General features: G+C 41.0%; 1 protein-coding gene across 1 annotated transcript; it reads left to right on the top strand.

Annotated features, from left to right (window-relative positions):
- Positions 1-622: 622 nt before the first annotated feature.
- On the top strand, positions 623-26860 carry swap70b (switching B cell complex subunit SWAP70b). The gene is made up of 12 exons (XM_055034257.1): positions 623-810; positions 2961-3101; positions 11683-11856; positions 15204-15431; positions 15936-16082; positions 16244-16352; positions 16547-16728; positions 20270-20377; positions 21131-21297; positions 23089-23287; positions 23659-23755; positions 25041-26860. The coding sequence occupies exons 1-12, from the start codon at positions 715-717 to the stop codon at positions 25157-25159; spliced, it is 1767 nt and encodes a 588-aa protein (XP_054890232.1). The 5' UTR covers positions 623-714; the 3' UTR covers positions 25160-26860.
- The last annotated feature ends 266 nt before the right edge of the window (positions 26861-27126 follow it).

The following is a 27126-nucleotide window of genomic DNA, read 5'->3' as shown; positions in this document are numbered from 1 at the left end:
GGGTCAGGTCTCTTTTGAAAAAGGTTCTTCATTGGTGATTTAAAGAAAAAAAGGTCTGGTGCAAATTTTTGCCAGGCAGTGACACAACAATAAGCCGAAAGCACCAACCTCAGACATTTGATAATAAATAAAAATGTGAAAATAAAAGAAGATGCCAAGTTCAAAACCATCACGGGATTTGCACTTTCTATCTGTGTTGCTTCTCTTTCAGTACTTTGTATTTACACATTTTAAAATAAAAATCCTTACTTTTATTTTAAATAAATGATATTTTTCATGAAATGTAATAATTTAAGACGGCTACAATATGTAGTACAGACACTTGATGACTGGACGAAATTACAAAGTTTGACGCCTTTCAACCCTCATGGTGAATTTCACTGTAAAAATATCTCCCATTCATGCCTCTAACTCCACCATGCTGCCACTTCAGCCCCTGTTATGCAGCGACAACTCATAATAACCGCCAACGTCCAGCAGCCCATGTTGGCCTCCTCCTGGTGCGCGCGGCCCTCTCGCTGAGCGGCGCTGCCGCTCTTCGCTCCGCTCCTTCATCACCACCACCATCATCATCATGCCAGACACGGAGCGTCACGTGACCCGCCCTCTCGGTGTCCAGAGGAGACGGCGCACTGACTGCGCCAGTGCGAAGAGACACTCAGAGAGGACAGGAGTAAGAAAAACAAAAAGAAAGATAAAGACTCTTCTGGCAACATGACGCTGCGGGACGAGCTATTGAAGTCTATATGGCACGCGTTCACAGCTCTGGATGTGGACAAAAGCGGGAAAGTGTCCAAATCTCAGCTCAAGGTAAGTTTACTTTTTCTTCCTTCCTTTCTTTCTTAATTTCTTTCCTTCTTTCTTTTTTTGGAAATAATGGTTGGTTTATGAAGTCAGCGCGCGCGCCTGGTGCGTTTCGCCTCGTTCTTGATGCCGCGCGCGTCTCTTCCTCCTCCCTGGGAACACAGGGCGCCTCTGTCAGACCGGCGCACCTGCTGGTGACGGGACACCAATCCAACTCCCAAAAACCAAGAGTCCGTGGGGAAAACAGCCGCATCTCGCGACGGGAAACGCCACTTCGTCTCCACTCATGCATCCCGAGTTGAGAAACGCCACAGCACACACAGGCGCCACTGCAGGGAACGTTTTTTTTCTGCAATAAAATCAATTCTGCAGGGTCAGAAGCCCTCGATGATGGTGCAGCTGAGGGCCAGTAAAGGTCAACATGGAGGTCAGCTGACTGGAAAGAAGAGTTTGGCCAAGTGGGAGTTTGTTTCACGTCTCGTGCAACGTGTGAAACTGTCATTTACTTGACTCAAGTTGGTCATCAGCCGCGACCATGTTAAAGTCTGCAGCTGAAAATCCTTCCAACAGGGCCGACCCAAGCCTTTCTGGGGCCCTTGACATGCTGTCAAGGTGTGCGACTCTATGTTGCACACCTGCTGTCATTAGCAGTGGTGATATTTGAAGGGCGGGCTAATAATTTCAAGGTGTCGAATGGGGATAAATTGAAAGTGACACCCCAATCTTTTTGTGTAAAATTGACATTTTCTTCTGTTTCAAAGTGATGGCGAGTTCTGTGTCGTTCTATCGCATGAGATCTCCATGAAATGCTATAATGTTGGTAATAACGTATGAAAGATATGGATACTTTTGCGAGGCATTGCATTGTTGAACTCTTCCTTTCCCCTCAAGCGACCCACATCTACAGCTCAGGGACTGCAGCCGACCGCGTTTCTCAAAACTCTGCTATAGAGTAGCAGCCGCTCCTTCGCTTGGTGAAAGATATTTTTCAGAGCTGATAACCGAACTGTGATTGCCCTGCAAACTTTGGCTGTTCTCATTTAACTTTCATCGCTGTTTGTATCCAAGTGCGAGCCCCACAGGAGTATCAACGTGCCTACCCTGTGTCACATTGTTTACTCTGAGTATTTTAGTGGGTTTTACGTAACACAACCAACCCAAGGAAGTTGGGTTTGTTGTGTTTTTCTTTTTTTTTTATAACTACTTGCGTAAGGGAATCACTTAATTGGGTTCTGTATAAATAAGGAACTAAGTGTAAAAATGTTGTATATTTACTCAAAGACTTTCAACTCAATTTTGAAATTGAGTTTTCAAAATCTGAGAAGTTTTGCGTGCACTTGAAAGCTTACTTCTGTAGAAGTGTTTAACTTCCAAAGCAAGAAGATAAATATGAATCTTGTTACAAAGAGAAACTTTGCCATTAGAACAAGAAAGTTCCTCGTTTTGACAAGATTTATGTCATTAAAACCAACATATACGTTGCAGTTTTGCCCGTTTTGTGCTGTTTTTAGGAGTCACATTTACAATGTGTCTGACATTTACAATTATTCCTTGTTGACTGATAACATTTCTTATTTTTAAGCAGCTGCTTTAATGAGATAAAACTTATGAGTTTTATATTTTGTTAAACTGAGAAAGCATCTTCTTTTAATGAGTTTGGTGTCTTGTTTTCACAGGAAACTTTGTTGTTGTAATGAGACACACAAAGGTTCTTAATAGAGCCTCCATGTGATGAACGCAGGTGTTCTGTGAAAGCCTCAGACGTTTGTTACATGTTGTTAAAAAGTGTATGTCACTGTAAATAGCCCCACATTTGGAAGAAAGCTTGCGTTTGCGACAGTAAATTTCTGCCATCGCCCAGCAGTTTTATGTGGATGGAGTGTGATTTTGTTGGGTGACCTAAACTGAAAAGCAAGGCTCGGTTTCATTGTAGGCAAGAACTTTGCTACTCAAACCAAATGTGCATTTTGTGTGGCAAATGTGGTGACACTGAATAGAATCGGAACAGGCTTTCTGAGAGCCTGTTCACAGCGGTACAATAAAAAAAAAGTAAATAACTAAGCCATGGTGTCCTTACTTTTCTGTGCTGAATATATATTATGACACGTTATGTCGAAACATCAAGTTTATTTGACCTGTTTTTCCTCTTGTTTCAGGTGCTTTCTCATAACTTGTGTACGGTGTTGGGGATCCCGCACGACCCAGTGGCGCTGGAGGAACATTTTAAGGACGATGACGAGGGTCCTGTTTCCAATCAGGGGTACATGCCGTACCTCAACAAGTTCATCCTGGATAAGGTCAGTCGGTGGCACCACACAGTGCGTACGGTCACGCCGAGCCTCGGACCAAACCGAGCCTTTTTGAGGCTCTTGATGTTTGTTTTCCACGTATAATTCAAGGGTTCCAATTGGTCGACAATTGTGGACACCGTAGCAACAAAACGACTGATGCTGAGTCAGCAATCTGCTCCAGGACTTTTTATCTGCATGTAAGGAAACTGTTACACTATCAGTGAGTTGATAGCAGAACATAAACTGGGGCAGCAGGCTGTTAAGTTGAAGTACTACATATTTACAGTATAACAGACCTGAAACAGTGGTAAAGTTGTCGCTACTCACAGAACGCCATAACAGCCTGATTGTTGTGACGTTCGGATCTGAGAGAATCTCCTACAGTAACTGAGAGGTTTTTTTTTCCCATCTTTGTGGAACATGGACAAACACTGCACTCTGTTTGCTCTCTGCTGGTCAGCTGAAAGAAAGAACACCAATACATTTTTTTACTACACTTACAAGATGGATACATTTGGATGTTTTCCAGACACAAAACAATCAGTCAGGGTGTAAAATCTAAAGGAGTGGCGTCTGGAACTCATTATGCTGACACTGTGTAAACTACAGTTGGCAAGCTACAGGCGGTGTGCAACCAGCAAACTACCTGAGCAGATCGCCTGACTAGTTAGCAAGCTAATATGAGTTTGTTCCTCGTATTAGGAGGAACAATAGGGTACATAATGAGGGTTCTGTGGTGCCGCTGAGGTTAAGCACAACGCACATATGGAGGCCTTAGTCCTCGATGCAGCCGTCGCAGGTTTGATTCCCAGTCTGGCAACCCTTCTTGCATGTCTTCCCCTTCTCTTGTTACCCACTTTCCTGTCAATTAACTATGAAATAAGCCCACTAGAACCAATTAAACCTTCAACAAATATGTTAGTGTAAGTGCAATACTCTTAGATGAAGCCAGGATCAGTGAGAATTGTTGTTTTTTGTTTTTGGGTCAAAGGACTGAGATAACTTAGTTTTAAATCTTGCAAATACAATGAACTCAAAGAATCAAAAGGTTATGGTAACATCAAACTCTCACAGCAGCTCTACAGGTTACAATAACAGTGTGGTTTTCTCTCAACAGGAAATTAGCATTCGTTCATAGCTGGACTCACCACAAGACAAGACAAATGTCAAACATTCTTTTACTATTTTCCACTTCCTTGGTATTTCAATGAGATTATAAAGGATTGTTGCGAAAGTTTAAAATTGGTTGCCATTTCATTCTATTTCAAATGTGAGAAATCTTTGTCTATATTTTGCTCACGTCGAAAAGATAAAATTTCATGATTTCTGTTTTCATTGAAGCTGCAATTTGTAACTTTTTGCTCAGTTTACTAGCTAGCAGGCTAGCTATATACACAGAGCAACCTGTTGTATGTCTTCCTTTTTGCGTTTACTCAGTGTCCTTGGAGCTAAACGCTGACTTCGCTCATTAAAATATCTGCGCCTTCATGGTGGCGTCATCATCGCTGTATAAAAGGCCTCTGGTGTTCATTCAGCTGGACAGTCTGAAACGGCCTTTTCTTCCTGTTACATGACATCACACCAAGAGGTTACTGTCGACGGGAGCTGCTGTGGATCAAGCTCTTACTAGGACATATAAAAATATGTGAAAATAAGACCATCTTACTGTGGCAACCAAACAGGGACAAACCAAAACAGTGAGCGAGTTTCTGATAGCCAAGGCAGTTTGGACGATGCAATAATCACCAATTATTTGACATTTTTAACTGTAGCTTATTGTACGCTGGATATTTTAGTGATTGTTTCTCTATTTTTCTTATTTCTCTTTATGTGCTGGGATGACTAGTGTGTCTTCTGCATTTCCAGATGTTGAAACCACAACAGACTCAAAACTGTGATCTCAGGTTACATTACCCATCATGGTGGTGATCCCAGCTTTAGTTAATGTTTAGTGTAAATACCACATGGTGTTAAAATTTAAAGCAAAAATGTATAACTTCAATAAATTTATCTTATTTTAAAAAAATATGCAAATCATTCCCTTTGTCTTCCTTCCACATATCAAAAATGATTCTTTTTTTTCACATTATTATTTATAAAATACCTCTGCAGAAAGAATACCTCTTTCTCCCACACTCAGCTCCTTCAGACTAGCCAGCAGCAATTAGCAAATACCCTTTAAGAGGTTTCCTTTCTGGGTTGTCCTGTTTATCATCGCTATGTCCCTAGACTCCAAAAGCATGATGAAGCCAGTTCCATGTTTCACTGTAGAGCTTGTGACTCTAGATCATGTTCAGTATTAGCATGTTTGTGGAACATGGATGAACACTGCACTCTGTTTGCTCTCTGCTGGTCAGCTGAAGAGGAGATCACGTTCAGTATTACCAGTATTACCAGTATTACCAGTTTCCTACCATGCACGGCACATTTTTATGATGACTTCTTCCAGATGTTTGTCCTTTAATGTACACAGTTTTTTGGTCAACGAATACTTAAAACTATGTGAATCTGTTCTTTCCGTTTCACATTTACGCCCCTCTTTGTTTGTTGGTCCATCACATAAAAGATCAGTTGTTTGCTTTTGCAAATGTATCGATAATTAATCAGTAATAATAACTAACTGATCTATTGACTGTAGTTTTAGGGGAAACACACATTCTGAATTTCTTTGATTTCTTTCCGTTATTTGGTTTATTAGACCTGGTGCTGATGTCAACTAAATGGCTGCCTTGCAAAATTGTTCTTCACTACCCAGCGAGTTCATTTCAACAGAGATAACTTGGCTGTAAACTGTCAACATCAGGACTCTGGAAGAAACTCTGGGGATTCCTTTCATGTCAAAGTTTCCCCACTAGTTCCTTGTTCCTTGTCATGAAGCTGTAAAGAGTGTTTTACGACTATCAAGTCTGAGATTGTTTAGTGTCTGAAGTCGGCGACGGATGCAAATGAGACTAATGTGATTCGGTGTTGTTGTCTAACAAAATATGTCAGACATTCTCTGCTCAAAAGGTTCATCCAACACACACACAGAGGCATTTACTCAAGCCTGAACGTCAGATTAATCAATTACCAGCTTAAGGTGCTTTCTGAACAAATGCAGTCTGACTATAGGATTAGAAGTGACTTCTAATAAAATAATTAACAATCACCCCTCCTTCCTAACATTGTTTGTACTTTTCCACACACAGCCACCCCCTGGCCTGTGGACAAGGGTGGAAGGGGTGGCTGTCGATGCTTTCGGCCGCCGAGGAAACTCCACCCTGTCACACAAGGAAATCGTGTTGAATGGGCCCAAGTGTGAATCAGAACCAAAAAAAAAAAAAAATCCTGCTGAACATTTAAATAGAGCAGAGGGCCAACTGCTCTTGAGGAGAAACTGCATCCATGTGTGTTTTTATAGATGGAAAATAGAGGAAGATAGAAGAAGTGCATCGTCCTCAGTGACTCACTGTTTCTTTTATCATAAAGCAGAATATAAAGTTGTTTTTAATCTTGTGACAGAGCTCAGTGAGTTGGGACAGTCTGTCATTTAGTGTTTTGATGGACTGAAGAGGTTAAAACACTAAAGGTTAAAGCATTAAAGGGCCAGTACGATGTGAAATTGACTTTACTAAACATCATGTTATAATGTCATTTCTACATCAGATTTGTATGTCCCACCCAGTGAAATTTAGTGGTGCCAGCAGGAGGAGGAGCTGCACCTCGAAGGCGGAGCTAGGTCCAAGCAGGCGTTTTACGCCGCTGGAATGGTTGCCGTGGGAGATTAAAAGATTTCTCAAGGAAGTATCTCAGAGAAACTACCAGTTCAGCCCGACTCTGACAAACAAGGAAGTGCAGAATGAACTTTAAAAACTGAAGCTGAAGTTTGGACCCAGAAAGTTCATAAACTAATCAACACGTGGCATGTTAATATCTTACTTGAAATATGTGAACTTGGACTGGAAGTAGGGCAGCAGGACAAAACCAGTGAGCCATAAGGAAAAAGAGAAATGGGGAAAACACAGTACAAAGACGACGTAGGAAGCAAATCCCTCTTTCACAACATCAGCTACCTTCTCTTCTGCCTTGCTGCAACGTCTCTGATTCATTCCCAACCCACCCAGATAAAAGAAAACAACCTCCACTGCTCCCTCGTCTCAGCAGTACTGTTTACAGCGGTGCTTCGTTAAAGATGTATTTGTTCTGAAATATGATGTCATGTTTATTATGGATTGAGTCTATTTCTCAGCATTCGTGTCATTTTTTTGGACTCCACCCAAACATCTGTTGTCTAGAGCATCATGGGGCGTCTGGAGGGCTTAGAGGAGGCTTTGCAGGAGCTTTTTTGTTCCACAGAAAAAGCAGCTGTGTTGTCTATACCATTCCTGTATACTTCAGTTCACAAGAAGTACAAGTCCTGGTTTTTCTTTGGTGTTTGTTAGCTAGCCACCTGGAATGCTACCACCACAGAAATGCTTCCATGACTCAGGGCGTGGCTTAAATGTGTGGTAACGTCGCATGTTGACATGAAACGCTGGTTTTGTGGATACTAAGGAAAATCACCGAACCTCCAGTGAGAACACAGCCTTTCTGAGGTGTGTTTGGGAAAAGCCTCAGTTGTTTGTGTGCCGAATGCTGTCGAAACACGTCCATTCATGTAACTCACAAGCTGCATGTAACACCTGTCACATGGAGCAACAAGCTGACACATTTCTGGTTATCAATAAAAGATGAGTGACGTTGCTTGGTCATGTCTACTGCAGCCATTTTCAGCTGTTGGAAATCTAAAAACAGCATTGGCGGTTTGATAACGGAGGAATATGTTTTATATTTGCTCAGTAGCTTGATGTGATTAAGATGTTAATAGGGTGGAGTATTACTTTAGCATCCAACACTGTTTCCACACAGAGGTTTAGCCTAAATGAGCACAACAGAGACTTGCGTCAAATCAGGAGTGGTTTCAGAATAGTCCTCTACTCGTCAGTGCAGTTATTTCTTTGGTTTTTGACTCTTTCACAACACCGAATGTGTCAATTCTGTGGCATTTTTGCAGAATTTAGCTGAAGAAAAGTGTTTTCCGCAAAGTTCTGTCATCACGATGATCAAGCTTAGCTCTTGAGCGTTTCTCTTTTAAACTGAAACACATTTATGACTTCCTTCGTGATCACTTTGATTTATATAGAGGAAGTCCAAAAATAAATTCATCAAGCATGACATAAAACCAGTACTGCACCGAGACTGCTGAAAATGTTCATTAATACGAATGTACTCAGTTCAGAAAACAGGAAAGTAAGATTAAAATACGTTCCAGTTTCCTTTAGATAACATTTCTTGAGACAAAATGCAAACATTCTGCGTGAAGTGAAACATACTCCAGATTCTCAACAGTCTCAGGAATGTTTCTTTATTTTTGTATCCATCGAACAAGCATGGCTCCTCTGGACGTGTCAGCGTGGAAAACTCTCCTCTCCCTCAAAGTAAAACATCAGGAATGCTTGGTTTGGCAAAAGCATCTGAATGAATCTGAAAAGTGCTGGAATCTTGTCCTTTCAACGGAGAACAGGTCTGACTGCAGGTCAGCGTAACCACTAGTAATCACTAGTAACCACTAGTAACCACTGACAAACTCAGTGATGGAGGTGTGATGACTCTGTCTTTTTAGTGTGTGGTCATAGTGTCATAGTTTGAATTCTACATGAGGTCGAAAGTGTGAAAGTGCTCGGATAAAATGAAGGCATACAAATATCAAAAAACTGTTGCTCAAAAATACCTCTTCAAAGATGTCAGACTAAGCGGTTCTCATTGCAATATTAAATGAAAACCTGATTAAATATGCAAAACAAATCAAATTTAAAAGGAATACAGCAACATATATGATTTTTTCTTTTTTTGCTTGGTGATCTTGGAACTGTTGTGGTTTTAATTAAAGTATCATAGGAAGGACCCTGACCATAAAGCTTGCTTGAAAGTCAGTCAGGATTTTTAAAATGGATTCTAAAATCAACAGTACAAAGATTTTAAGGAACATGATCTTCTCTGTTGGTTTGGATCGACTGAATGTGTTGGGTCGATGCGTACATCCCAGAGGACAGGAAATAAAAGCATGAATAATCATCTCTAGTTCCTGTTTTTAAATCCAGCTTCTTGGTTCACAAATATTTCTCACATGACAAATGGTTTTGAGCCCGCTGTTTTGAGTGACCTTCAAGCGACCTTGATTGTTAGGAACAACTGCTGCATTTCTTAAAAACTGAATCGACTGAAAACAGAAAACGACTTTTGCAGAACATGCTTCAAGAGCTTATTTAATCTCGGTTTGTCCTTCATTTTGAACAGATTGGCTTGCTATTTCGGCTTCATCTGTCTACCAAACGTCTTAGCTCATTTGGCCTTCGTCTATGTGGTCCTCGCTGGAATCGGGTCCGCTTCACCCAAAATCTTCAGATAGCCAGTTAATCTCAGGGCAACATACCTAATGTAAAATCATCTCTTTTTTTTGACTCTGCATCGTGTTGTAATGTTATTCCCTCATGAAAAACAGACCAGATTTATTGCCAGACTGATTCTGTTGTTATTTCTTCAGTTCTTGTTCGAGAAATACTTTAAATGGGATGTTTTGTAAATTTTCCAGGCACATGGTGCCTTTTTATAGACCAGCACTCCTCTCAACCCCAGTAGGGACAAGAGTGTACAGAAAATGGATGGATGGATGGATATGACTTAAAGTAAATCTGTAATTTCACTCCTTGAAATTGGGCCTCTGTCTCTTTAAAAATTCCTGCTCTTTCTGAAACTCCTCCTTCAGGAAGTCACCACATTATTTAAAGTTTGAGATGTTGTTAAGAACCTAACAATTTAAACCTCTCCACATTATGGCTCCTCTATTAACTCTTTAACAACATTTTTACCAGCATTTCACTGATAAGTAGCTCCTAAAGAAGCTCAGCTGATGCCCTGTTCCACCAGATATTTGCTAATTGCTTCTGGCTAGTCTGTAGGAGTTAAAACAACTGAAGGCTACATAGTTACTTCATTGTGCTATAAAATTATTCTACATGCCTGAAAACACATAACACTGTTATAGGAGCAATTTATGGGTGCAGTGTGAGACGGCTAAATGATGAGACCCTGGAGCCACGATAGCCATGCAGACGCCCATTTCAGCTTTGACACAACAATAATGATGGTGTGTTATTGTTCATTTCAAGTTAAATTTAAACAGTTAAGTAAACACCATACATAAAAGCCTGCCTCATTTCAGTTCTACCTGACCTAGATTAGATGTTAGCCTTTCAGGTTAGATACTGACGTTTTTTCTCTGGAAAAAAGATAAGATATTTCGATTAAATGAAAACTAAAGCATCCTGAACATGTGCTGCTGCTTAAAGTTTCCGATCACAACTCTAGACGGAAGCTTTGCCTCGCCTTCGGCGTGGAGCCCTAGTCGGGTCTGACTGAACAGAGAGGAACCCGGTGGGATGAGATGTGATTCTGCACAGTCAGCCTGCCAGCAGTCTCCATGGAAACGTCACTGTTCACAGACTTTAAGAAAACATTTCCCTCTCCAGCACCAATTGTACCTTTTCAAGAGCGTTCTACCCACTTTGCTCTGGAATGTGAGAACCCAAAACAAGGGCTGGCTTCTGATTCTTGTCACAGTTTTGAACCATCGCACCGTCTCTGCAGTCATATCAACTTTTGCATGGTTACTGCTCTGGGTCATCCTCCATGCTTGATCTCCCTCAACAGCTGACCTTAATTGCAGAATAAATATGCACATTTAAAGCAGCACTCAAAGTTCATCTCAGGAAAGGTTAAGTACTAAAAACCTGGGGTTTTCACTCTGACAGCTTTTCAGATCTGCAGACTGAAAGTTGCACCCAGATGGCTCAACCTGAGCTCAGCAGTGTTCTTTATGAGATTCAAACTTGGACTTTGGATCCTTCTACTGCATGAACATGCACTCTGGCCACATGTTTAATCCTTGAGAAAGATTTTTTAATCTCTGACAGGGTTTCTTCCAAGACTAATAGCTAATAATTTATTTCTCTTACTTCCTGAGCTGTTCATCTCTGCAGCTCTTCCAGAGGCAACGCAGGCCTCCTGACTGTTTCTCTGATTTATTCAGGTTATGCTGGAGAGCCCATATTTTGGTACCGAGTCATTCAATCGAGCCGATTCAATTCAAACGGCTGTTCAAATAGATGATTTGAACAGCGCTCCATGGGATGTTTAAAGTTTGAGATGTTAAGAATCTAACAATTTACACCCCTCCACATTTTATCTCTGAAACTAACAAATGCATCTGTTAGTTTCTGTAGCGATTCTCTGAGCTGCAGGGAGCCAGTGGTAGGGCTTTGGGGGGATTTCCTCTATTTTCTTAGTTTTAGTGAGAATGCCAGCTGCTGCATTCTGAATCAGCTGAAGCTGTAGGACTTTTCAGGCAGCCCCGTAAAGATACAGTTGCAGTAGTGAATTTGGATTAAGATTGATACATAGATAAGTTTCTATAAATTCTTGACTCTCTTCCTTGTTTTCGAACAGATAATTCACAACCCCTGCTTTGTTGTCCTCCTCGTACCTCTCATCCTCCTTCTCTCTGCAATAGGCCAAGGATAACTTTGACCGCCAGGACTTCAATAAAATGTGCTGGACGTTGTGCTTTCGGAAGAACCTGGGTCAGAAACAGCTCGTCATCTCCAACGACGACGCCTTCAAGATATGGTGCATATTCAACTTCCTGTCTGAGGACAGATACCCGCTGGTCGTCGTCACAGAGGAGGTGAGATTACATTGTTTACATCTGTAGCCCAATTACACCGTTTTAACATGGGTAAGGGCCCCTGAGTTCATTAAACTCATCAAGTTACAAATAATGACTATTAGTACACTCTCGTGTTTTAAACCTATGTTGAGTTTAGAGTAATGATATACCAGTATTTCTTTCCCTTCACACCAAATAGTAGTTTAAAACAGAAATAATACACTCTAACTATAGTTCTTAATAAATCAAACGTACACTGTATGAGAATTAAACATGTATTAAACACCTTAACAAATGCACAAACTGTGAAATATCTCACTCTTTTAAGTTCACACAATAATTGTGGGCCCACACTTTTAAGTTCACCTAAGCCGGCAATACTTAACTAAAATATAGTCCCAACAAAAAAAGAAACCCCGTTGCAGGCCTGATGTGAAGCGTGGAACTTGGCACTCCTCTCCGAGTGAAAACCCGAGCCCTTTCGACACCTCACCCGTCCTCAGTGCTAACCAGCCACCAAGATGTCCTCCGCTCCCCAACCAGTCTGGCAGTCCACAGGATCCAGGAACAGAGACGTCCAACGTAGCCCAGTCCTCCAACCACTCCACCACTCTTTCCACATGCGTAGCTCGCTGCTCCAGGCGCTACTCCGTAAAGCTCCCACTACGGAAACTTTAGCTGGATTGTCCGTTAGCCGGGTTAGCTTACAGACCTCGACGGCTATTCACCGAGTTAGCAAATAGCAAATGCGACAGCGAGCATTACACATAGTGTTCAGTGAGCTCCGTCTGGAACAATCACAGCAGCGGTAAACAGAGCGTAGGGTTGATATACTTTTTCCCGACTGTCGAGCTGAAAGCCGAATTATGTACAAACCCGTTTACTAAACTCTGCTACTTTTTTTCCTCTTTTTCGCGATTCATCCCTTCACTCTCTCTTCCCTATCCTTCCTGTCTCTCCTTTTGCTCCACCCCACTTCCTCTTACAACATGAGCCTTTCAAAATAAAACAGAAAAGATTACTTTTTTAAAGAACCTGAAATACAGTTTCTGGCTAACACTGATTAATAACATTTTTAACATATTTAAGCAAACATGCTTGATACATTCTAAACTATCACTCCTTTGAACTTAACTCATTACAAACACTTTTAGTTTGGACTGGGTTACACATCCAAACATTTCACACGTGCGCTCATCGCACAAGAAGGCAAAAAGACGGTTGTTTTCCTGCTACCCATCGACGCGCTGCTGCAGTAGAGCGACTCCGTTAACAAAATGAAACCTGCAGAAGTTGGTATTTTTTGTTTATTTGCCACAGAAAATGGCAAATAAACAAAGTCAGAGTCAAGCTAGCATAGCTTACTAGCTTGAGCAAGTTCCTTGTTCTCCCTTTCTATATTTTTTCTTTTTTAGAAAACTTTTTTTGTTCTTTTGCCTTCCATACAATAAAGACATGGGACTACAAGCAAACATTGCAGTATGCGATGCTCCCCTAATCCTATTTTATCAGTTTTGCCATCCCGTTGTGAAAATGTGTGTGAAAGCAGCTGTGAAACAACATCTCTAAAGCATTTCAGCGATTTATCTTTGTCTTTGCATAGCGGTGGAGATGCCGGGTACAGCAAAGCCTCCATATTCTTTTTCCACAGAGTTTATTTTTGTTACATCTGTTTAGCAGAAATGAAAATGCGAAGAACGTGAACTCCCTCCCTCTCACGTTCCAAATGTGTAATACCTAACAGATTAAACAATCCATTAGGTGATACTAAGGGACTCGTGTTGATCAGATAAAATACTAAACAGGAACATCCAGTTCATGGTTTTAAAAATAAACCTGTCTATTAAAAATGATTTCCACCCTGCAAATTAAAACTCATTGAAAACAAATTTAAATAGATATGAGCGTGTAGATGTTTCTGACGTCGTTCACACCAAAGAGGCACTTTTAGCAAAGTGACAAATTTCTATCTGATAACTAGAGGAAGTCACAAATTTATAAGATACGAATGGAGTTATTTTTGCCAGTTAATCTGAACTTCTCGTTTCACTCGTTTCTTATTTGAATGAGTTTTTGTTTAAAATTTCCAGCAGTTCTGCAAACCGGAGGCGATTCTACTGTGACAGACATTCAGAGTGATGTGTTGCATACATGGAGCGTTGCTGTTTCATCGGTTGGTCAGTTGCTCAAGAGCAGAAAAGGAAGTTTCCAGCTTCCTGTTCTTTTACAAATGCTGGAAGATTTATTGTTGAGTACGACAAACATCAGAGCTGGATCACAGGATTGTTTGTTGAATTGAAACGACATTTCAAACACTTCACTCAGCTAATATTGGCTTCTATGGTGGTAAAAGGTAGAAGAGTCAGGGAGAGTTGTGGTTTGTTCTGTTCAAGAAGGTTCTGGTCATTTCAGAAATACTTTATTTATCCCAGAAGAACCTTAAATATTTCTCCCAGTTGTAAAATTGATATGTTGTTGTTGTGGTCACCCATTACAGCAACTATTTGAAGGCAATGAAAAAGTAAGAGCTGACTTCCTTCCTTCCAGCATCCATAATTAGAGGTAAAAGTTTTATCACGAAATTTTGTTTGACATCTCTACAAAATGTTAGTATTTTTTTTTATATAACTTTAGGACTGTGAATAATGCTCTTGAAAAACATTCCCAGTCACTTACAGATTTGTATCACTAAGCTGCACACAGTAACTTCATTTAAATCCATTTTTAAATTTATTGAAAAATGGATTCAAATGGTAGAAAATGCCAGCAATACTCACCATTATATATATTTTTTTCTTTTGAACATCATTAGTTGGAATTTATCGTAACCACAATAAACCAGGATTTCATCACAGAAAGAAATGTATCACCATACACAATAAACGACACACTGCTAATCACCAAATCTTACCAAGCACATTTGGTCTAGTTTCTCGTACAAATTTGTTAGTTTTGTCTTATTTCAAGTGTACTTACTTAGAAGTAACTTTACAGGAAAATGGGAAATTGTTTAGACAATAATTCATTAATATAGGAGTTTCACTGGCAGATTATGGAAAAAATGTCTTTCTATAAATTAAATTATCTTCCATTATTAATATTTTTCATCAATATTATGGAATGATGCTCTTAAAACAAGCTTCTATATCTTGCTGAAAAGTTACCCAGTATACTCAGTGTACTAAGATATTTGCATTAGAAGCCAGACAGAAAATACTTGGTTGAGATTTAGTGTTTTCGCAGTGTGAATGTCCACCCCTAGGAATGACTCCATAAAATCAAGCAGTCTTTGCGCTTTCCCTTTCGTAGCAACCGAACTTGTTCGTTGGAGTTGACCGTATGCGGTGTGTGTTCCTCTTCCACAGATCGAGTATTTCTTGCGTAAGCTGACGGAGGCGATGGGAGGAAGCTGGGTGGAGGAGCGCTTCGAGGACCTGAAGCTGGAGCTGAGCTCCAAGCAGCAGTGTCTGAATGTGTGGGACCTCATCACACTGGTGGGCTCAGGCCAGTTCAGCAAGGGCATGGACCAGCAGACGCTGTCCATGGGCATCAGCGAGGTCTACCAGGAGCTCATCCTGGACGTTCTCAAACAGGTGGGCGACACTTCAACCTTTTCTGGATTCAGACTGTCTGGTCTGTTATCAGGTTTTATATCTGCTCAGGACACAAGTCCATGACTTGGCTTTGTCCATTGGTCCACCACAGAAAATAGTATCTTGCCAAACTTTCTTCCTTATGAAGTATATGAATGTTAATCTTCTATGATCATTTTTACAATGTAACCAACTAATCAAAAGCAGTATTAGGCTGCCAAGCATCTGCTTTTGGATAAGTTCAGCAGGAGTTTTGACGTCCATCATGGCGGAATGGGCCGCTTTCTGAAGAACGTCACAGTTCAGATTAATGATTATATTCAGTTCGTCCAAAAAGTTATTTCTAATAGAAAATGAGACAGGCATGTTCCCAAAAGGCCTCTGTACCATCACCCTAATGCGTAGCTTCCTCCACAGATCTGGCTGGGCCAATCCACAGTGTTGGCATCACTCCCCAAACAGGGAGAAAAATTTTAAAAATCCCATATTTCTTTTTCTTTGTAGGGATATATGATGAAGAAAGGCCACAAGAGGAAGAACTGGACAGAGCGCTGGTTTGTACTGAAGCCCGGCTTCATTTCGTATTACGTGGGTGAGGACCTCGCAGAGAAGAAAGGAGACATCCCATTGGACGGATCCTGCAGCGTGGAGGCATGAAAGCACTGATTCTACTGCTTTGTGCTTTGTTTGCTTCACGAAGATGAAAAAAAAAAAAACTCCAAAACTATTTAATTCTAAAGTGTGAATTTTTATGTTTTGGAACATAATATTTCCAGACTGGTCAAATGTTTCATTCTTGCTTTCCACTGCAGTCCTTACAAGACAAAGAGGGAAAGAAGTGCCTCTTCCTCATCAAGTCATCTCAAAAAAGCTTCGAAATCAGCGCATCGGACAAAAAGAAGAAGCAGGAGTGGATCCAGGGTGAGCCGTGTGAAAAGTTTATCGAAACCTCAAACTTGTGTCTCTTCTCCTTATTTTCCTATTAGAAAAGTAATTAAACCTGTAGAACTGTCGCATTTTGTCACAATTCAGCCACATAAGATTTAATGTGACCAACAAGCACAAAGTAAATCATTGTTATTTTAATAATAATTATTTGTCTTTTTTCCTCTCAGCGATCCAGATGTGCGTGAATCTGCTGCGTCAGAGCCGGCCCGCGCCGCACCACGAAGCCCGACAGAAGCGACGAGACCTGCGGCTCCGGCAGCAGGCGGAGCAGGAGGAGCTGGAGCTCAGGATGAGGGAGCTGCAGACGGCAAACGAGGCCAAGCAGTTCGAGCTGGAGAACATGAGGAAGGTAAGGACTAAATATATCATAAGAAATGAAACTGGTGGAAATAAAAAGACTGAAAAATAATAATAATAAAAAAAGAAGCTCAAGCAAATGTAATCCCAAAAGTAATCTGAAGTGAACAAACAGCTGGATGGATACACTGTACTTTGGTAAATAAGGAAGTTAAACTCTGTGCTGTATATCTTCATGGGAACAACTCAGTGAATGTGATTTATGATCAAGCAAAAAAAGAGAAAAAAAACCACATTAAAATATAAATTAGACAGAGCAGAAGTAAAGATAAAGTGTAACAGCTGTCAGCTTTTATTATTCTGCATCCATGAAGACTAAAGTAAAAGGCAAAAATCCTTCAAACGGCACAAAACCAGAGGGAAACCGAAGCCTGTCACAGTTAAAATGAGCTCAATGATTTCCATTCTGATTATCTTTTGTTTAAAAAAATTGCTTTCAATATTGGGGTCTACAAGGACATTGATATCGGGTCGGTTCTACTGAATTCACTCTATCAAGACATTATAACCCTGTAGAAGATAATCAGCAGAAAAACGGTGTTCACTTTGTGTTCCTCCCACTTAACAACAAAACACAGACCCCCACAAACACTCCAACCAACACCACAAACTACATCTGAGCTCCTTTCACCTGTTTTGACTCCCAACTTTTTGGAGTCAAAACTTGATTTTCCGTTACTCAGAGTTGAATGTGGATCCGAGAAACGCAGCACTTGATGTTTGTAGCTGTGTTCAAAAAGACACAATGCAGAGTAAAGCTACACAAACGTCACAGCCTGTACACACCGTTCACTGTTGACATTTTGCTGGTTGTTTCTTCACCATGTCGGTTTCTACAAGATGAAATCTTTAACCAACGTGTTTTTTTCCCCTCCGCTGCTTCCCTCAGTTATCGAGCTGTTTTGCCTTAAGCTAACAATTCAGAGCTGCAGAAGATAAGATATTTCCTGATAATGTGTGTGTGTTGCATTATTTTGAGTGGTTTCCCACACACACGTATGTTACAGCAGCACTGCTTCTGCTGCTCGATGCTAAATAAGTCACAAAACTCATTGGGCAGCATTCCTGTGCTGCTATGTCACCGTAATAAAAGGGCCGGTGTGTGTTTAGTGCTCGGTTATCTTCAGTGCTCTCCACTTTGTCATGCACTGGTGGTTTCACGCATGCACTCTGTTGTTTCGACCGGCCCAACTGGGTCACCTAAAAACTACTGGTTTGCTCTGAAAAGCCGCAGCCTGCTCATGAATAAAGTAAACCGTGGGCGTGGCAGAGAAGACGCATGACTCAGTAGATGTTTGTCTTCTCAGACCTGAGTTCAGCAAACACTGGTCTTGACTAACAGCTTCCTCTTATCACCGCCAGAGAACAGGAAATGTCAGCTCTACCAAAAATTAAAAAAAAAAAAAAAAGGTGATGTCACTCATTACTCTGCTTAGTCACGTCACAGTTCTGGTTTTGATTGATCGTTACCAGTGGCTCTTTTACAATTCGGTCCAAGCCAAGTTTTCAGAGCAGCAAAGTTTTTTTTAGTTTGAAAAAAAAAAAAAGAAAAATCACACTTGTCCAGTCAGGTGGCATATTTGGTTCAATAAATTGGTATATGCATGCCTTTTGATTTCTAAGCTGAAGTTTTGAGAGAATAACTTGGATTTCACATCATAAAGTAAAGTAGTTGGATAATTTACTATACAACACTGCAGCATGTTAGGTGAAAACTACAAATATTTCAGCACAAATACTTTACAGCACTTGTCAAGGAGTGGTGGTGGTGGAGGGTGGAGTGGTGGTGGGGCGGGGGGTTGATTTGGGTTTGTATTGCGGCCACAGAAGCTGTGCACCTTGCAGCCATTTCCACAGTGTTCTCCACTGACATGTGAAACCAGCTGTGTCACTTCTGAAGCATCAGCCAAACTAGATTTAATCAGGACAGCGCCAACGGAACGGCTTGAAAAGAGAAGAATCAGTGGACCTAAAGTTCATTCCTTAATCCGACAGAGCGGCGGTGTTGGAAATGAAGATTATTTGTATTGCACATTTCAGTGACAAGGAAGTTCAACGTGGCTTACGCCATAGAAATACAGTCGCAACACACCATACAGTCAACAATTGAGAAAATCAGTTACTTAACATTACATTTTGTTGAGTCCCATCACCAAAACCATCAATACACACAAAGAAAGAAAGCAGCACAGGAACAGAGCTCTACATCCAGATCTCAGCGACGCAAATGAAGCTTCACTACCACCATCACAATCGCAATAAACTGATCAAAAGTCTCATTATTTTATCAGGCTGACAATTCTGAAAAAAAAGTTTTTTAAATTAAGATATGACAATCAGCTCTTATGTACCTCAGAGGAACTTTAGCAGGTATCTGTTAGCTTGTGAGCTGGATTACGTGTCATGACGCAGGAGGCAGCATCATGGTGGCAAACAGCTAGTCGCACAGACAGAGTGGAATAACTGTGTGACACTAGAGGACAGGCCAGGCTTTGTGTGCATGAGAATGCACAACAGTCTGGCGTCGAGGTGCAGAACTCCATCTCACATAGTTAGCAGCATGAATGCACAAGGAACACACACACACACACGCACACCCACACACACACACGCGCGTGCGCACACACAGACACACATGCTAAAGACTCTCTGTCTCTGTGCTGTTGTAGAAAGATAACGCAAAGTTCACCCCTGGTTGATTAACAAGTTGCATAATTTTATTCTCAGATCTGATTTTACAGCTATTTGTCATTCTGTATATAAAAGCTCTTGACATTTAATCTCTTTCAGATAAATATTAAAATTACGGTGGGGGAGCCAACAAATCTCGGGTAAAATGCTACGTTGCGGTATATGTTACTGTAATCTGTGATTAAAATCTGTGATCAATACTTCTCAGAGTGACCCCGCTTTTATGACAATTTGCAGAAAATGCTGAATGAAAAGGGCATGATTCAAATTCAAACCAACAGGCAGCGCAAGGAAACGATTAATCAGAGAAGCAGCCAAGAGACCCGACATGAGGCTGGAGATCAGCTGATGCAACAGATGTTGGTCCCACACGACATGAATCTGACTTTTCTGGAGGACGGCAGAGGAAAAAACTTAATGCTAAACGAAACCCGAGGAAAGGAAGCTAACAGGAGGCATGCTGTGATGACTTCCTGAAGGTGGAGTGTCAGAAAGAGCTGGCGCTTCTTAAAGAGACAGAGGCCCAATTTCGAGGCGTTAAATTACAGAGTCAAGCTTCTTCTAAGGCATATTTGATACAACGTTTTTATAACAACTGAAGGTAACACTGTTACCAAATGAAACAAAAAATGAAGTACACAATACTGCCCCTAATGACAGCTTATCAGAAACATCTACACTCAAATGTTATTGTCTAACATTAAGCTTTAAATCTTTAGGATCTCACCAGATCTTATTGGCATCTGTCCAAACAGCCATTTTCACTTTGCTCGTTTTAGTTCTTATATTCCTTTTGATTTTAGTTTTCTGTGTTTTTTTATTTATTTTTTATTTCCGGTCAGGCTCTGGAGGAGGCAGCAGCAAAAGCAGCAGAGGAAGAGAAAAAACGCCTTTTGACTCACACTGAACTTCAGGACCGCTACAGGACAGAGCTTGAGAGAGAAAAAATGGTACGTGATTCAGGAAATTATTTCACCAGAGCAACTGCAGAGCAAAAACAACTTCTGCTCAAATCTCTCTTTAGCTGCTCAGTATTTGCATGCGTCTTGGTATGCCTGGTTAAAAACAACAAACATTTGGAAGAAACCTGTATGCTCAAAATAAAACAAAAAATTTACCCCAATGAAGACCTGAAGTACAATTCCTAATATATCTGACTTAACTTTGTTTCCTGTGTTAAATGAAGTCATGTTCTTGTTACTGAAATACACATCTGGTAATTGTTGTGACCAGAAGTTGTTTCGTCTAGTTCATGACTTCCTCTGAAAATAAAATAAAATGCTGAGCGCCCTTTGTGGCTGTGTGACAAACTTTCTATAAACATGTTTATCTGTGTATTTCGGCTCAGACAGCCCACTCTGCTGTCTTATTGACTTTCAATTATATTTCTGTTTCAACCAGAAATCCCCCAGACTTTGTTTTTTGGTCGCAAGTACATTCAAAACAAATATTAAGTTCAGTGCAACGTGCCTGCCCTTTAGAAACTTTTTCATACTCGTTAGGGATTCACTGATTGAAGTTTTCTGTCTGATGAAAAACAAAAGAAAAGCCGGTTCTGGTTGACTTATTTATTTATTGATTTATTTATTTTTTTGTCTGAAAAGTCATTAAGTATAGCAATAGTTCATTTCCAGACAAAATCAGTTTGACTGATGATCGATAGTTTTGCTAATAAAAACGGGGTTTCATTTCTCATCTACCAGGTTCGGCAGCAGATGGAGGAGCAGGTGGCTCAGAAGTCCTCTGAGCTGGAGCAGTACCTGCAGAGGGTCCAGGAGCTGGAGGACATGTACCATAAGCTGGAGGAGGCGCTGGAGGAGGAGAGGCGGGCCAGGCAGGATGAGGAAACCGTTCGTAAGCTGCAGGCACGGTCAGTCTGAAGGTGGAGGGCAGAGATTACGCCATAGAGAGGAAATATCCTCACAGGAAGAATAAAGGGCTTCTTTCCTTTTCCACCGTAAAGTCGGGACAAGATATTAATATCTCAAGGAAGTTATTAACGTCCAGCTCACAAAAGGCCTTCAGAGTTCTGACAGCCTCTCTTGTTTTCACGGGAGTCTCACTTATCCGTTTTTGCCACAGAGCCGCTGCGTTTCCCCTCTTGTCCTTCCTTCCTCTCTGCTGACATCAGCTTTCCACCGTCCCGTCCGTCGGCCAAACGGCAGGGCGCTTCATTCTGTTCTTAAATTAAATCGGTGTCTGTGAGACGACAATCTGTCCTTAACTTGCTGCTAAATAGATTTTTCTTTTATTGATGTAATCAGCTCTGTTAGCCTGAGCTCCATCTGAACAGAACCTCTGGTCGGGTCAACAGAACAAGAGCAGGGAGTTTATTGGTGGACTTGATACAGGAAAATGTTGTTGATTACGGAGTGATGGTTAAACTGAGTGAAACTGTATTTATTGGCAACATTAATGATTGCAGACGAAATGTCTCTTCATGTTTGAGGTTTTTTTGTTGTTCTTTCTAATAACCATTTTTCTTCTTCTTCCTGTGGTATTTAGAAGCAAATAACTTAATGGTGCATTGCTGCCACCAAAGAGGACTCTAATATTTATACAAATGATACTGAAAAAATAAAATAAAGGTGATTTACTAATTTAAAACTACTTCTGTGAAGGCTGATGATTAGGCCACAGACGGTGAAGGCACCACACTGCCACCTGCTGATGCACAATGATATCCAACGTCAGGCTGCCATCTATTATTTAACAAATTAATAATCAAGATCTTCCTTATTCTCTGGGTTGTAAATGATTCATTTCAGGTCACCATGCTGAAGGCAAAATGGGTCAGTACTCTGATGTAAACATCACAGAACCTTTACGTAAGAACGAAGCAGAGCAAAAAATTCATCCAAACTATTTGCATTATTTTGGGTGATGTCACAATCTCACAAATATGGTTTCAATTTTAATCAGAGCCGTTTTCATGTTTAGATCCGGCGTTTTCACTCAGATCGATGTTCAGCTCTTTAAAAGTGTGCAGATATCCAGTTTTAAACTGAAACTGTCACTATGACTGTGATAACGTCAAAATATTACCAAATTTACTACGAGGCAATGTGAAACAGAGAAATCCCCCCAAACACCATAAAGCCTGGGAGAAGAAGAGCAGGACGTTTAGGGAGAAAAAAAATAAAACGTCTGCAAAGGGTGACCTCTTGTGGTCAGAGGTGGCTAGAGCAACCTAATAGTTTCCCCAAGCAACTGAAGGATATTATTGCTCCAGCAGAAATAAGAAGAAGTCATAAAAAATGTAAGAAAGAACACATGTGTTTGGTAAAAAGATTACTTTTACTTACCGACAGTTTGAGTCTAATCTCTGGTTCACATTTATATTGTATCAAGATATATACAATATCCAAATGCTAATATTTTTACATTAAATTGGTTAAATAAGTAGTAAGATAACCGAAACACTCAAGTCCAAATCTGAAAACTATTGCTAGTAACAAGATATTCTGTGCCTTCGAATGGACCTGCTCGGTCAGCCAACAGGAAACAGGACAGAGACTTTGCGCTTCGCCTTCACCAGTATCAGAGTGTGATTGGTTCAAATGTGCATCTTTATCAGAGAAGTTAACTGAGGGGGGTGGGGCGGTTGCCCGTGTTATCAGTAAGCGCCACTGACTGCGTTGCTCCTCTGTGTGTGGAGCAGGTTGCTTGAAGAGGAGGCCGAGAAGCGAGCCGAGCTGGAGCAGATCCACCTGCGTCAGCAGCGGGCCATCTCTGAGACCGAGGCGGAGAAACAGGAGCTGGAGAAGGAGCGGCTGGCCAAGGAGAGCGCCCTGCAGGCCGCCATGAAGCAACTGGAAGAGCTGGAGCAAGAGAGGCAAGGAGCGCTGGAGCAATACCAGGTCAGCTACACATGTCATGTAACGTTTTAGCAAGACTTGTGTTCAATACGGCAAATTCTTCAGTTCTCCCTCCTTGTCTCACTTTGGGTCCTCTCAACCTGATTATGTTTCTAAATCACACCAGCTTCAGATTTCATCCTTTTCTGTGTTGTCTCATGTCCGGTAATGGAAATATTCTGTTTATTTTTATCTTTTGTCTCACAACAACACGGTTTAAAACAGCGGGAATGAACTCTTCTAAATTCACACTCCGCCTGTCAAACTTATTAAATTAAAAATGTCGAGCCATTTCTCACTGCTGCTAAAAATAGCTGTGTGTCTGTGTGTGTATTTGACAAGGTTTCTAAAGTAACTCTTTGTGTGTGAATCAGACGGTGATGAAAAAGCTGGAAGATGCGACGAACAACACCAAGTCATGGAAGCACAAAGTGGCTCAGCATGAAGGGATGCTGCGCCTCATCCAACCAGGTGGGGCGCTCTGCTTCCCCTCTCTGTAGTAAGAGTCTGAATGTGGTTTTAGAGGAAGAGGCTGCAGGTATTTTAAGGTTGCAGCTCCATGATTAGGACTCCAAAACTGAGTTTTTAGATGTTTCTCAGATGTTGACACCATACAACGCTGTCTTTTGCAGAAGGATTCATACTTGCATGAAAGTCTGAGCACAATCTTTTATTGGGATTTAATGTGACTTATACAAAGACTAAAGTGCCCACAGATGCACACGATTTGCTAATTCAGTGACATTGTTACTCTGAGTTATATTTATACTCGCTGTTTGCATTCATCGGGGCACCAACTCCACATTAACACCATGTGCATTAAAGCAACAGAAAACTTGTTTAGAGTGGAACTGGATGACAAGTTTTATTTTTTTTAATCTGGTGCAGATGGCAACCACCTTATATTGCTGCCCTGGGCAGCTGCCCTGATGGCTCATATCAAGAAGTGCTTCCGCGGCAGACACAGGAAAAGAAACGGCACAAGGCGAACATTTCAAAAACCACTCGTTTGCTTCGTTTGTCTCGCTTTGTGCCGACGATGCTACACACAAACCCATTGCCATAGCAGCCGACTAACAGCTCCACGGATGTATCAGAACTCGACGGCAAAAAAAAAAAACAAAAAAAAACATGCAAACATTTCCCAGAACATTCAGTCTGACGGTTTTACTTTTTCAGGCTTGATGTTTACTTTGTGATTATTAGTAATTGATCGTCTGAACACAGCGGTGATTGATTAGCTAATTTAAACACCTGCTCTACTCATCAGTAGCTCATCAGTAGCTGTCAGAGTTGGGGTGTGGGTCACTTTAATTCTTTTAACTGAACCGAAACACTAAATTCTGCAGCACATCTACATGCTAAGTTTGTAAAAGTCAAGCTAGCATAACTGACGTACTTCTCTCTCCTTCTCTTTTATTTAAAATGAAAACCTTCCACTGACCTGTGAAATGTGATGCCCTTCAACCTTGTGTAGATGATTAGTAGAAAAACACTGAGTCCCTTTTGCTTTTTTGTATTATCTATATTTAGCGCGCTGTGTTGACATCTTAGCAGCGAAAAGCAATGGTAGCCATTGTTTGCCAACAGTTTTTTGACCTCCAGCAGGGGGCAGCGTGTCTGTAGCTAATCTTACAAATAGCGCAGCGATTTTCTGAACAGGTCTGAAATTTAACTCACAATCATCTGAAAAAGTATTCATTCGGTGAAACCTGCGGGAATTTTGGATGAATAATGATGTTTTCCACTCCAACAGGCGCTAAGGGGCCACAGAAGATCACCAACTGGGGCCCGGCAGCCTTCTCTGACGTGGAGCTCAACCTGCGGGAGAAGCAGTGGCAGGAGATGAAGAACCAAGCCGCACAGGCTCAGTGAAGCTGCCGTGAGAACTGGGCCTCAAACAGGTCACTAACTCAAAAGGCCGGTTAGACGTGTTCAGTGAAACAAACGTATAGTGACTGAAATCAAACCTGGTGACTGGATTTTCCAACGGGATACAAATACCTGGTTTACTAGCAGACTGAGGCCTTTTTAAATTAGGACATTGATTAACTGATTAGTTTGGTTCCTTTAAATATTTACTGCTGTCCAAATATAGACTAACCAGCCGTACTGTCAGCGTGCAACACTAAAGACTAGAGCTGTAGTTTAAACATGATGCACCGGGTTTAACGTGAATCCAGTGAAGAATCGAGACGTCTGCAGCAACGGTGAGGAAACACTGGAACACAGGCAGTCCCGGGGTCTAGTCAAAGGCTGTAAATACAACAGAGCTGTCATGTTAATCCTGTAGATGAGAAGTCATTAATCACAAACACAATACAAAACTGAATCATCCTGCTCCTCAGTTTCTTCGAGTGATTTACTCTGATTCGTTGTCCTACACAGGAACAGGACAAGCACACTAATACAGTGATATCAATACAACAAGCAGACACTTTTAGTGTGAGTGTTCGTTTTTGTCTGTTTCTACAGTGTTAGTCTGCATTTGTCTGTGCTTCTGGTGCACTTGGAGTAGCATAGTCTAAAAATGACAGGCTTAGAAAAGATTCTGCCTTCACTTTGAGTCTAAATGGGGAAATAAATCACAGCTGAAGAAAGAAATGTTTGCATTAAATCACTGGCGGCTCAGATACTGATGCTCCTGTTTTGGAGAAACTTCTTCTAATGCAACGTTTGGCCAAAATGGAGCAAACAGACAGACGGGTATTGATGGCTTTTTCTAGATTTCCTTGAATCGTCTCTTAGGCCAGACAGCAGGTGATCTTATGAAGATGCTCTAAGTATTCTTGGGGATTAATAAAGTATGTCTGAATTGGGTCGAATTTATGTTCTGGAATACTATTTAAAAGTCCTTAAATATCAACTTCAAAAAATAAGGGATGCATTAAACATCTTTCAGCTACATCTGTTTGAAATTAATTTTGAGAGACACTGAAATTGTGCAACCTCTTAATTTTAATTCCACTTTGTTTTTAGAGCTTTCCTCTCTGATTATTGCCATCAAGAGGTTGGACATTTGAAACATTTCGGTGACAAATTGTGCTAGTGACTGTAAACTCATTTAGGAGCAACGAGCAACAAGCGAGTTGATCTGCCCGTCCGCTTTCCGGGACATTGTTGGTTGTTTGTACAATATTTTATCAGTACGTATTGTCAAATCGATTGATTTGTGATGTGCCGCTGGTTAAAGGAGGATGTCGGTTCATTTCATCCAACGGGGGATACCGATTCTCTGCTCGTAACTTAAGCGATGCACGACTCTTAACCTGATTCTCAAGCAAATAAAAGGCTTGTAGTTCAAACTGTTAAAAGTCAATTTTGTGCCGTTTGTGTCAAAACGGTCAGAAGCTAAATCTGTCCCAGGACTGTCTCGGACCACTTTAATATGAAGACGAGACATTTTCACATTTTAGCCAGCGTCCACTACAAACAAGACTTCTAACTGCTGGATGTCTCCACTGCACTCATCATGTCCTGATTAACTCCTGTGATTGTTGTTGTTGTTTTTGATATATGCATTTGTAAAAAGCTGGAGACCGATCTGTGTAATAAAAACTATTTCTAATTATCTGATTGAGTTGTGGAATCAAAATTTTCTCTCTTCATCCCAACATTGTTTCTGCTGCGCAGCAGTTTTCATTCTTGACTTTCCTTCAGTTGAGGCCTTTGATTCAGACCGCTGCCAACAGGGGGCGCCAAGTTCAATAATAAATATAGCCAGCAGTCGCTTCTGTTACTCTACTGTTAATAAAAGATAAATCCTTCATTTGTTGGGCACGACTGATTTTGCACTAAATACACAACAGCCAAAACTGGTAATAATGAATAAAATTATATGG

The sequence above is a fragment of the Poeciliopsis prolifica genome, unplaced genomic scaffold, assembly GCF_027474105.1.
Source record: "Poeciliopsis prolifica strain line A6 unplaced genomic scaffold, Auburn_PproV2 SCAFFOLD001, whole genome shotgun sequence".
Classification (NCBI taxonomy): Eukaryota; Metazoa; Chordata; class Actinopteri; order Cyprinodontiformes; family Poeciliidae; genus Poeciliopsis; species Poeciliopsis prolifica.
This window is presented reverse-complemented; position numbering and strand designations above follow the sequence as displayed.

Coding starts and splice junctions, on each gene's coding strand:
- swap70b (XM_055034257.1), top strand. CDS start 715: ATGACGCTGCGGGACGAGCTATTGAAGTCTATATGGCACGCGTTCACA. Junction 811..2,960: donor TGTCCAAATCTCAGCTCAAG/GTAAGTTTACTT, acceptor CTCTTGTTTCAG/GTGCTTTCTCATAACTTGTG. Junction 16,083..16,243: donor ACGGATCCTGCAGCGTGGAG/GCATGAAAGCAC, acceptor TTTCCACTGCAG/TCCTTACAAGACAAAGAGGG.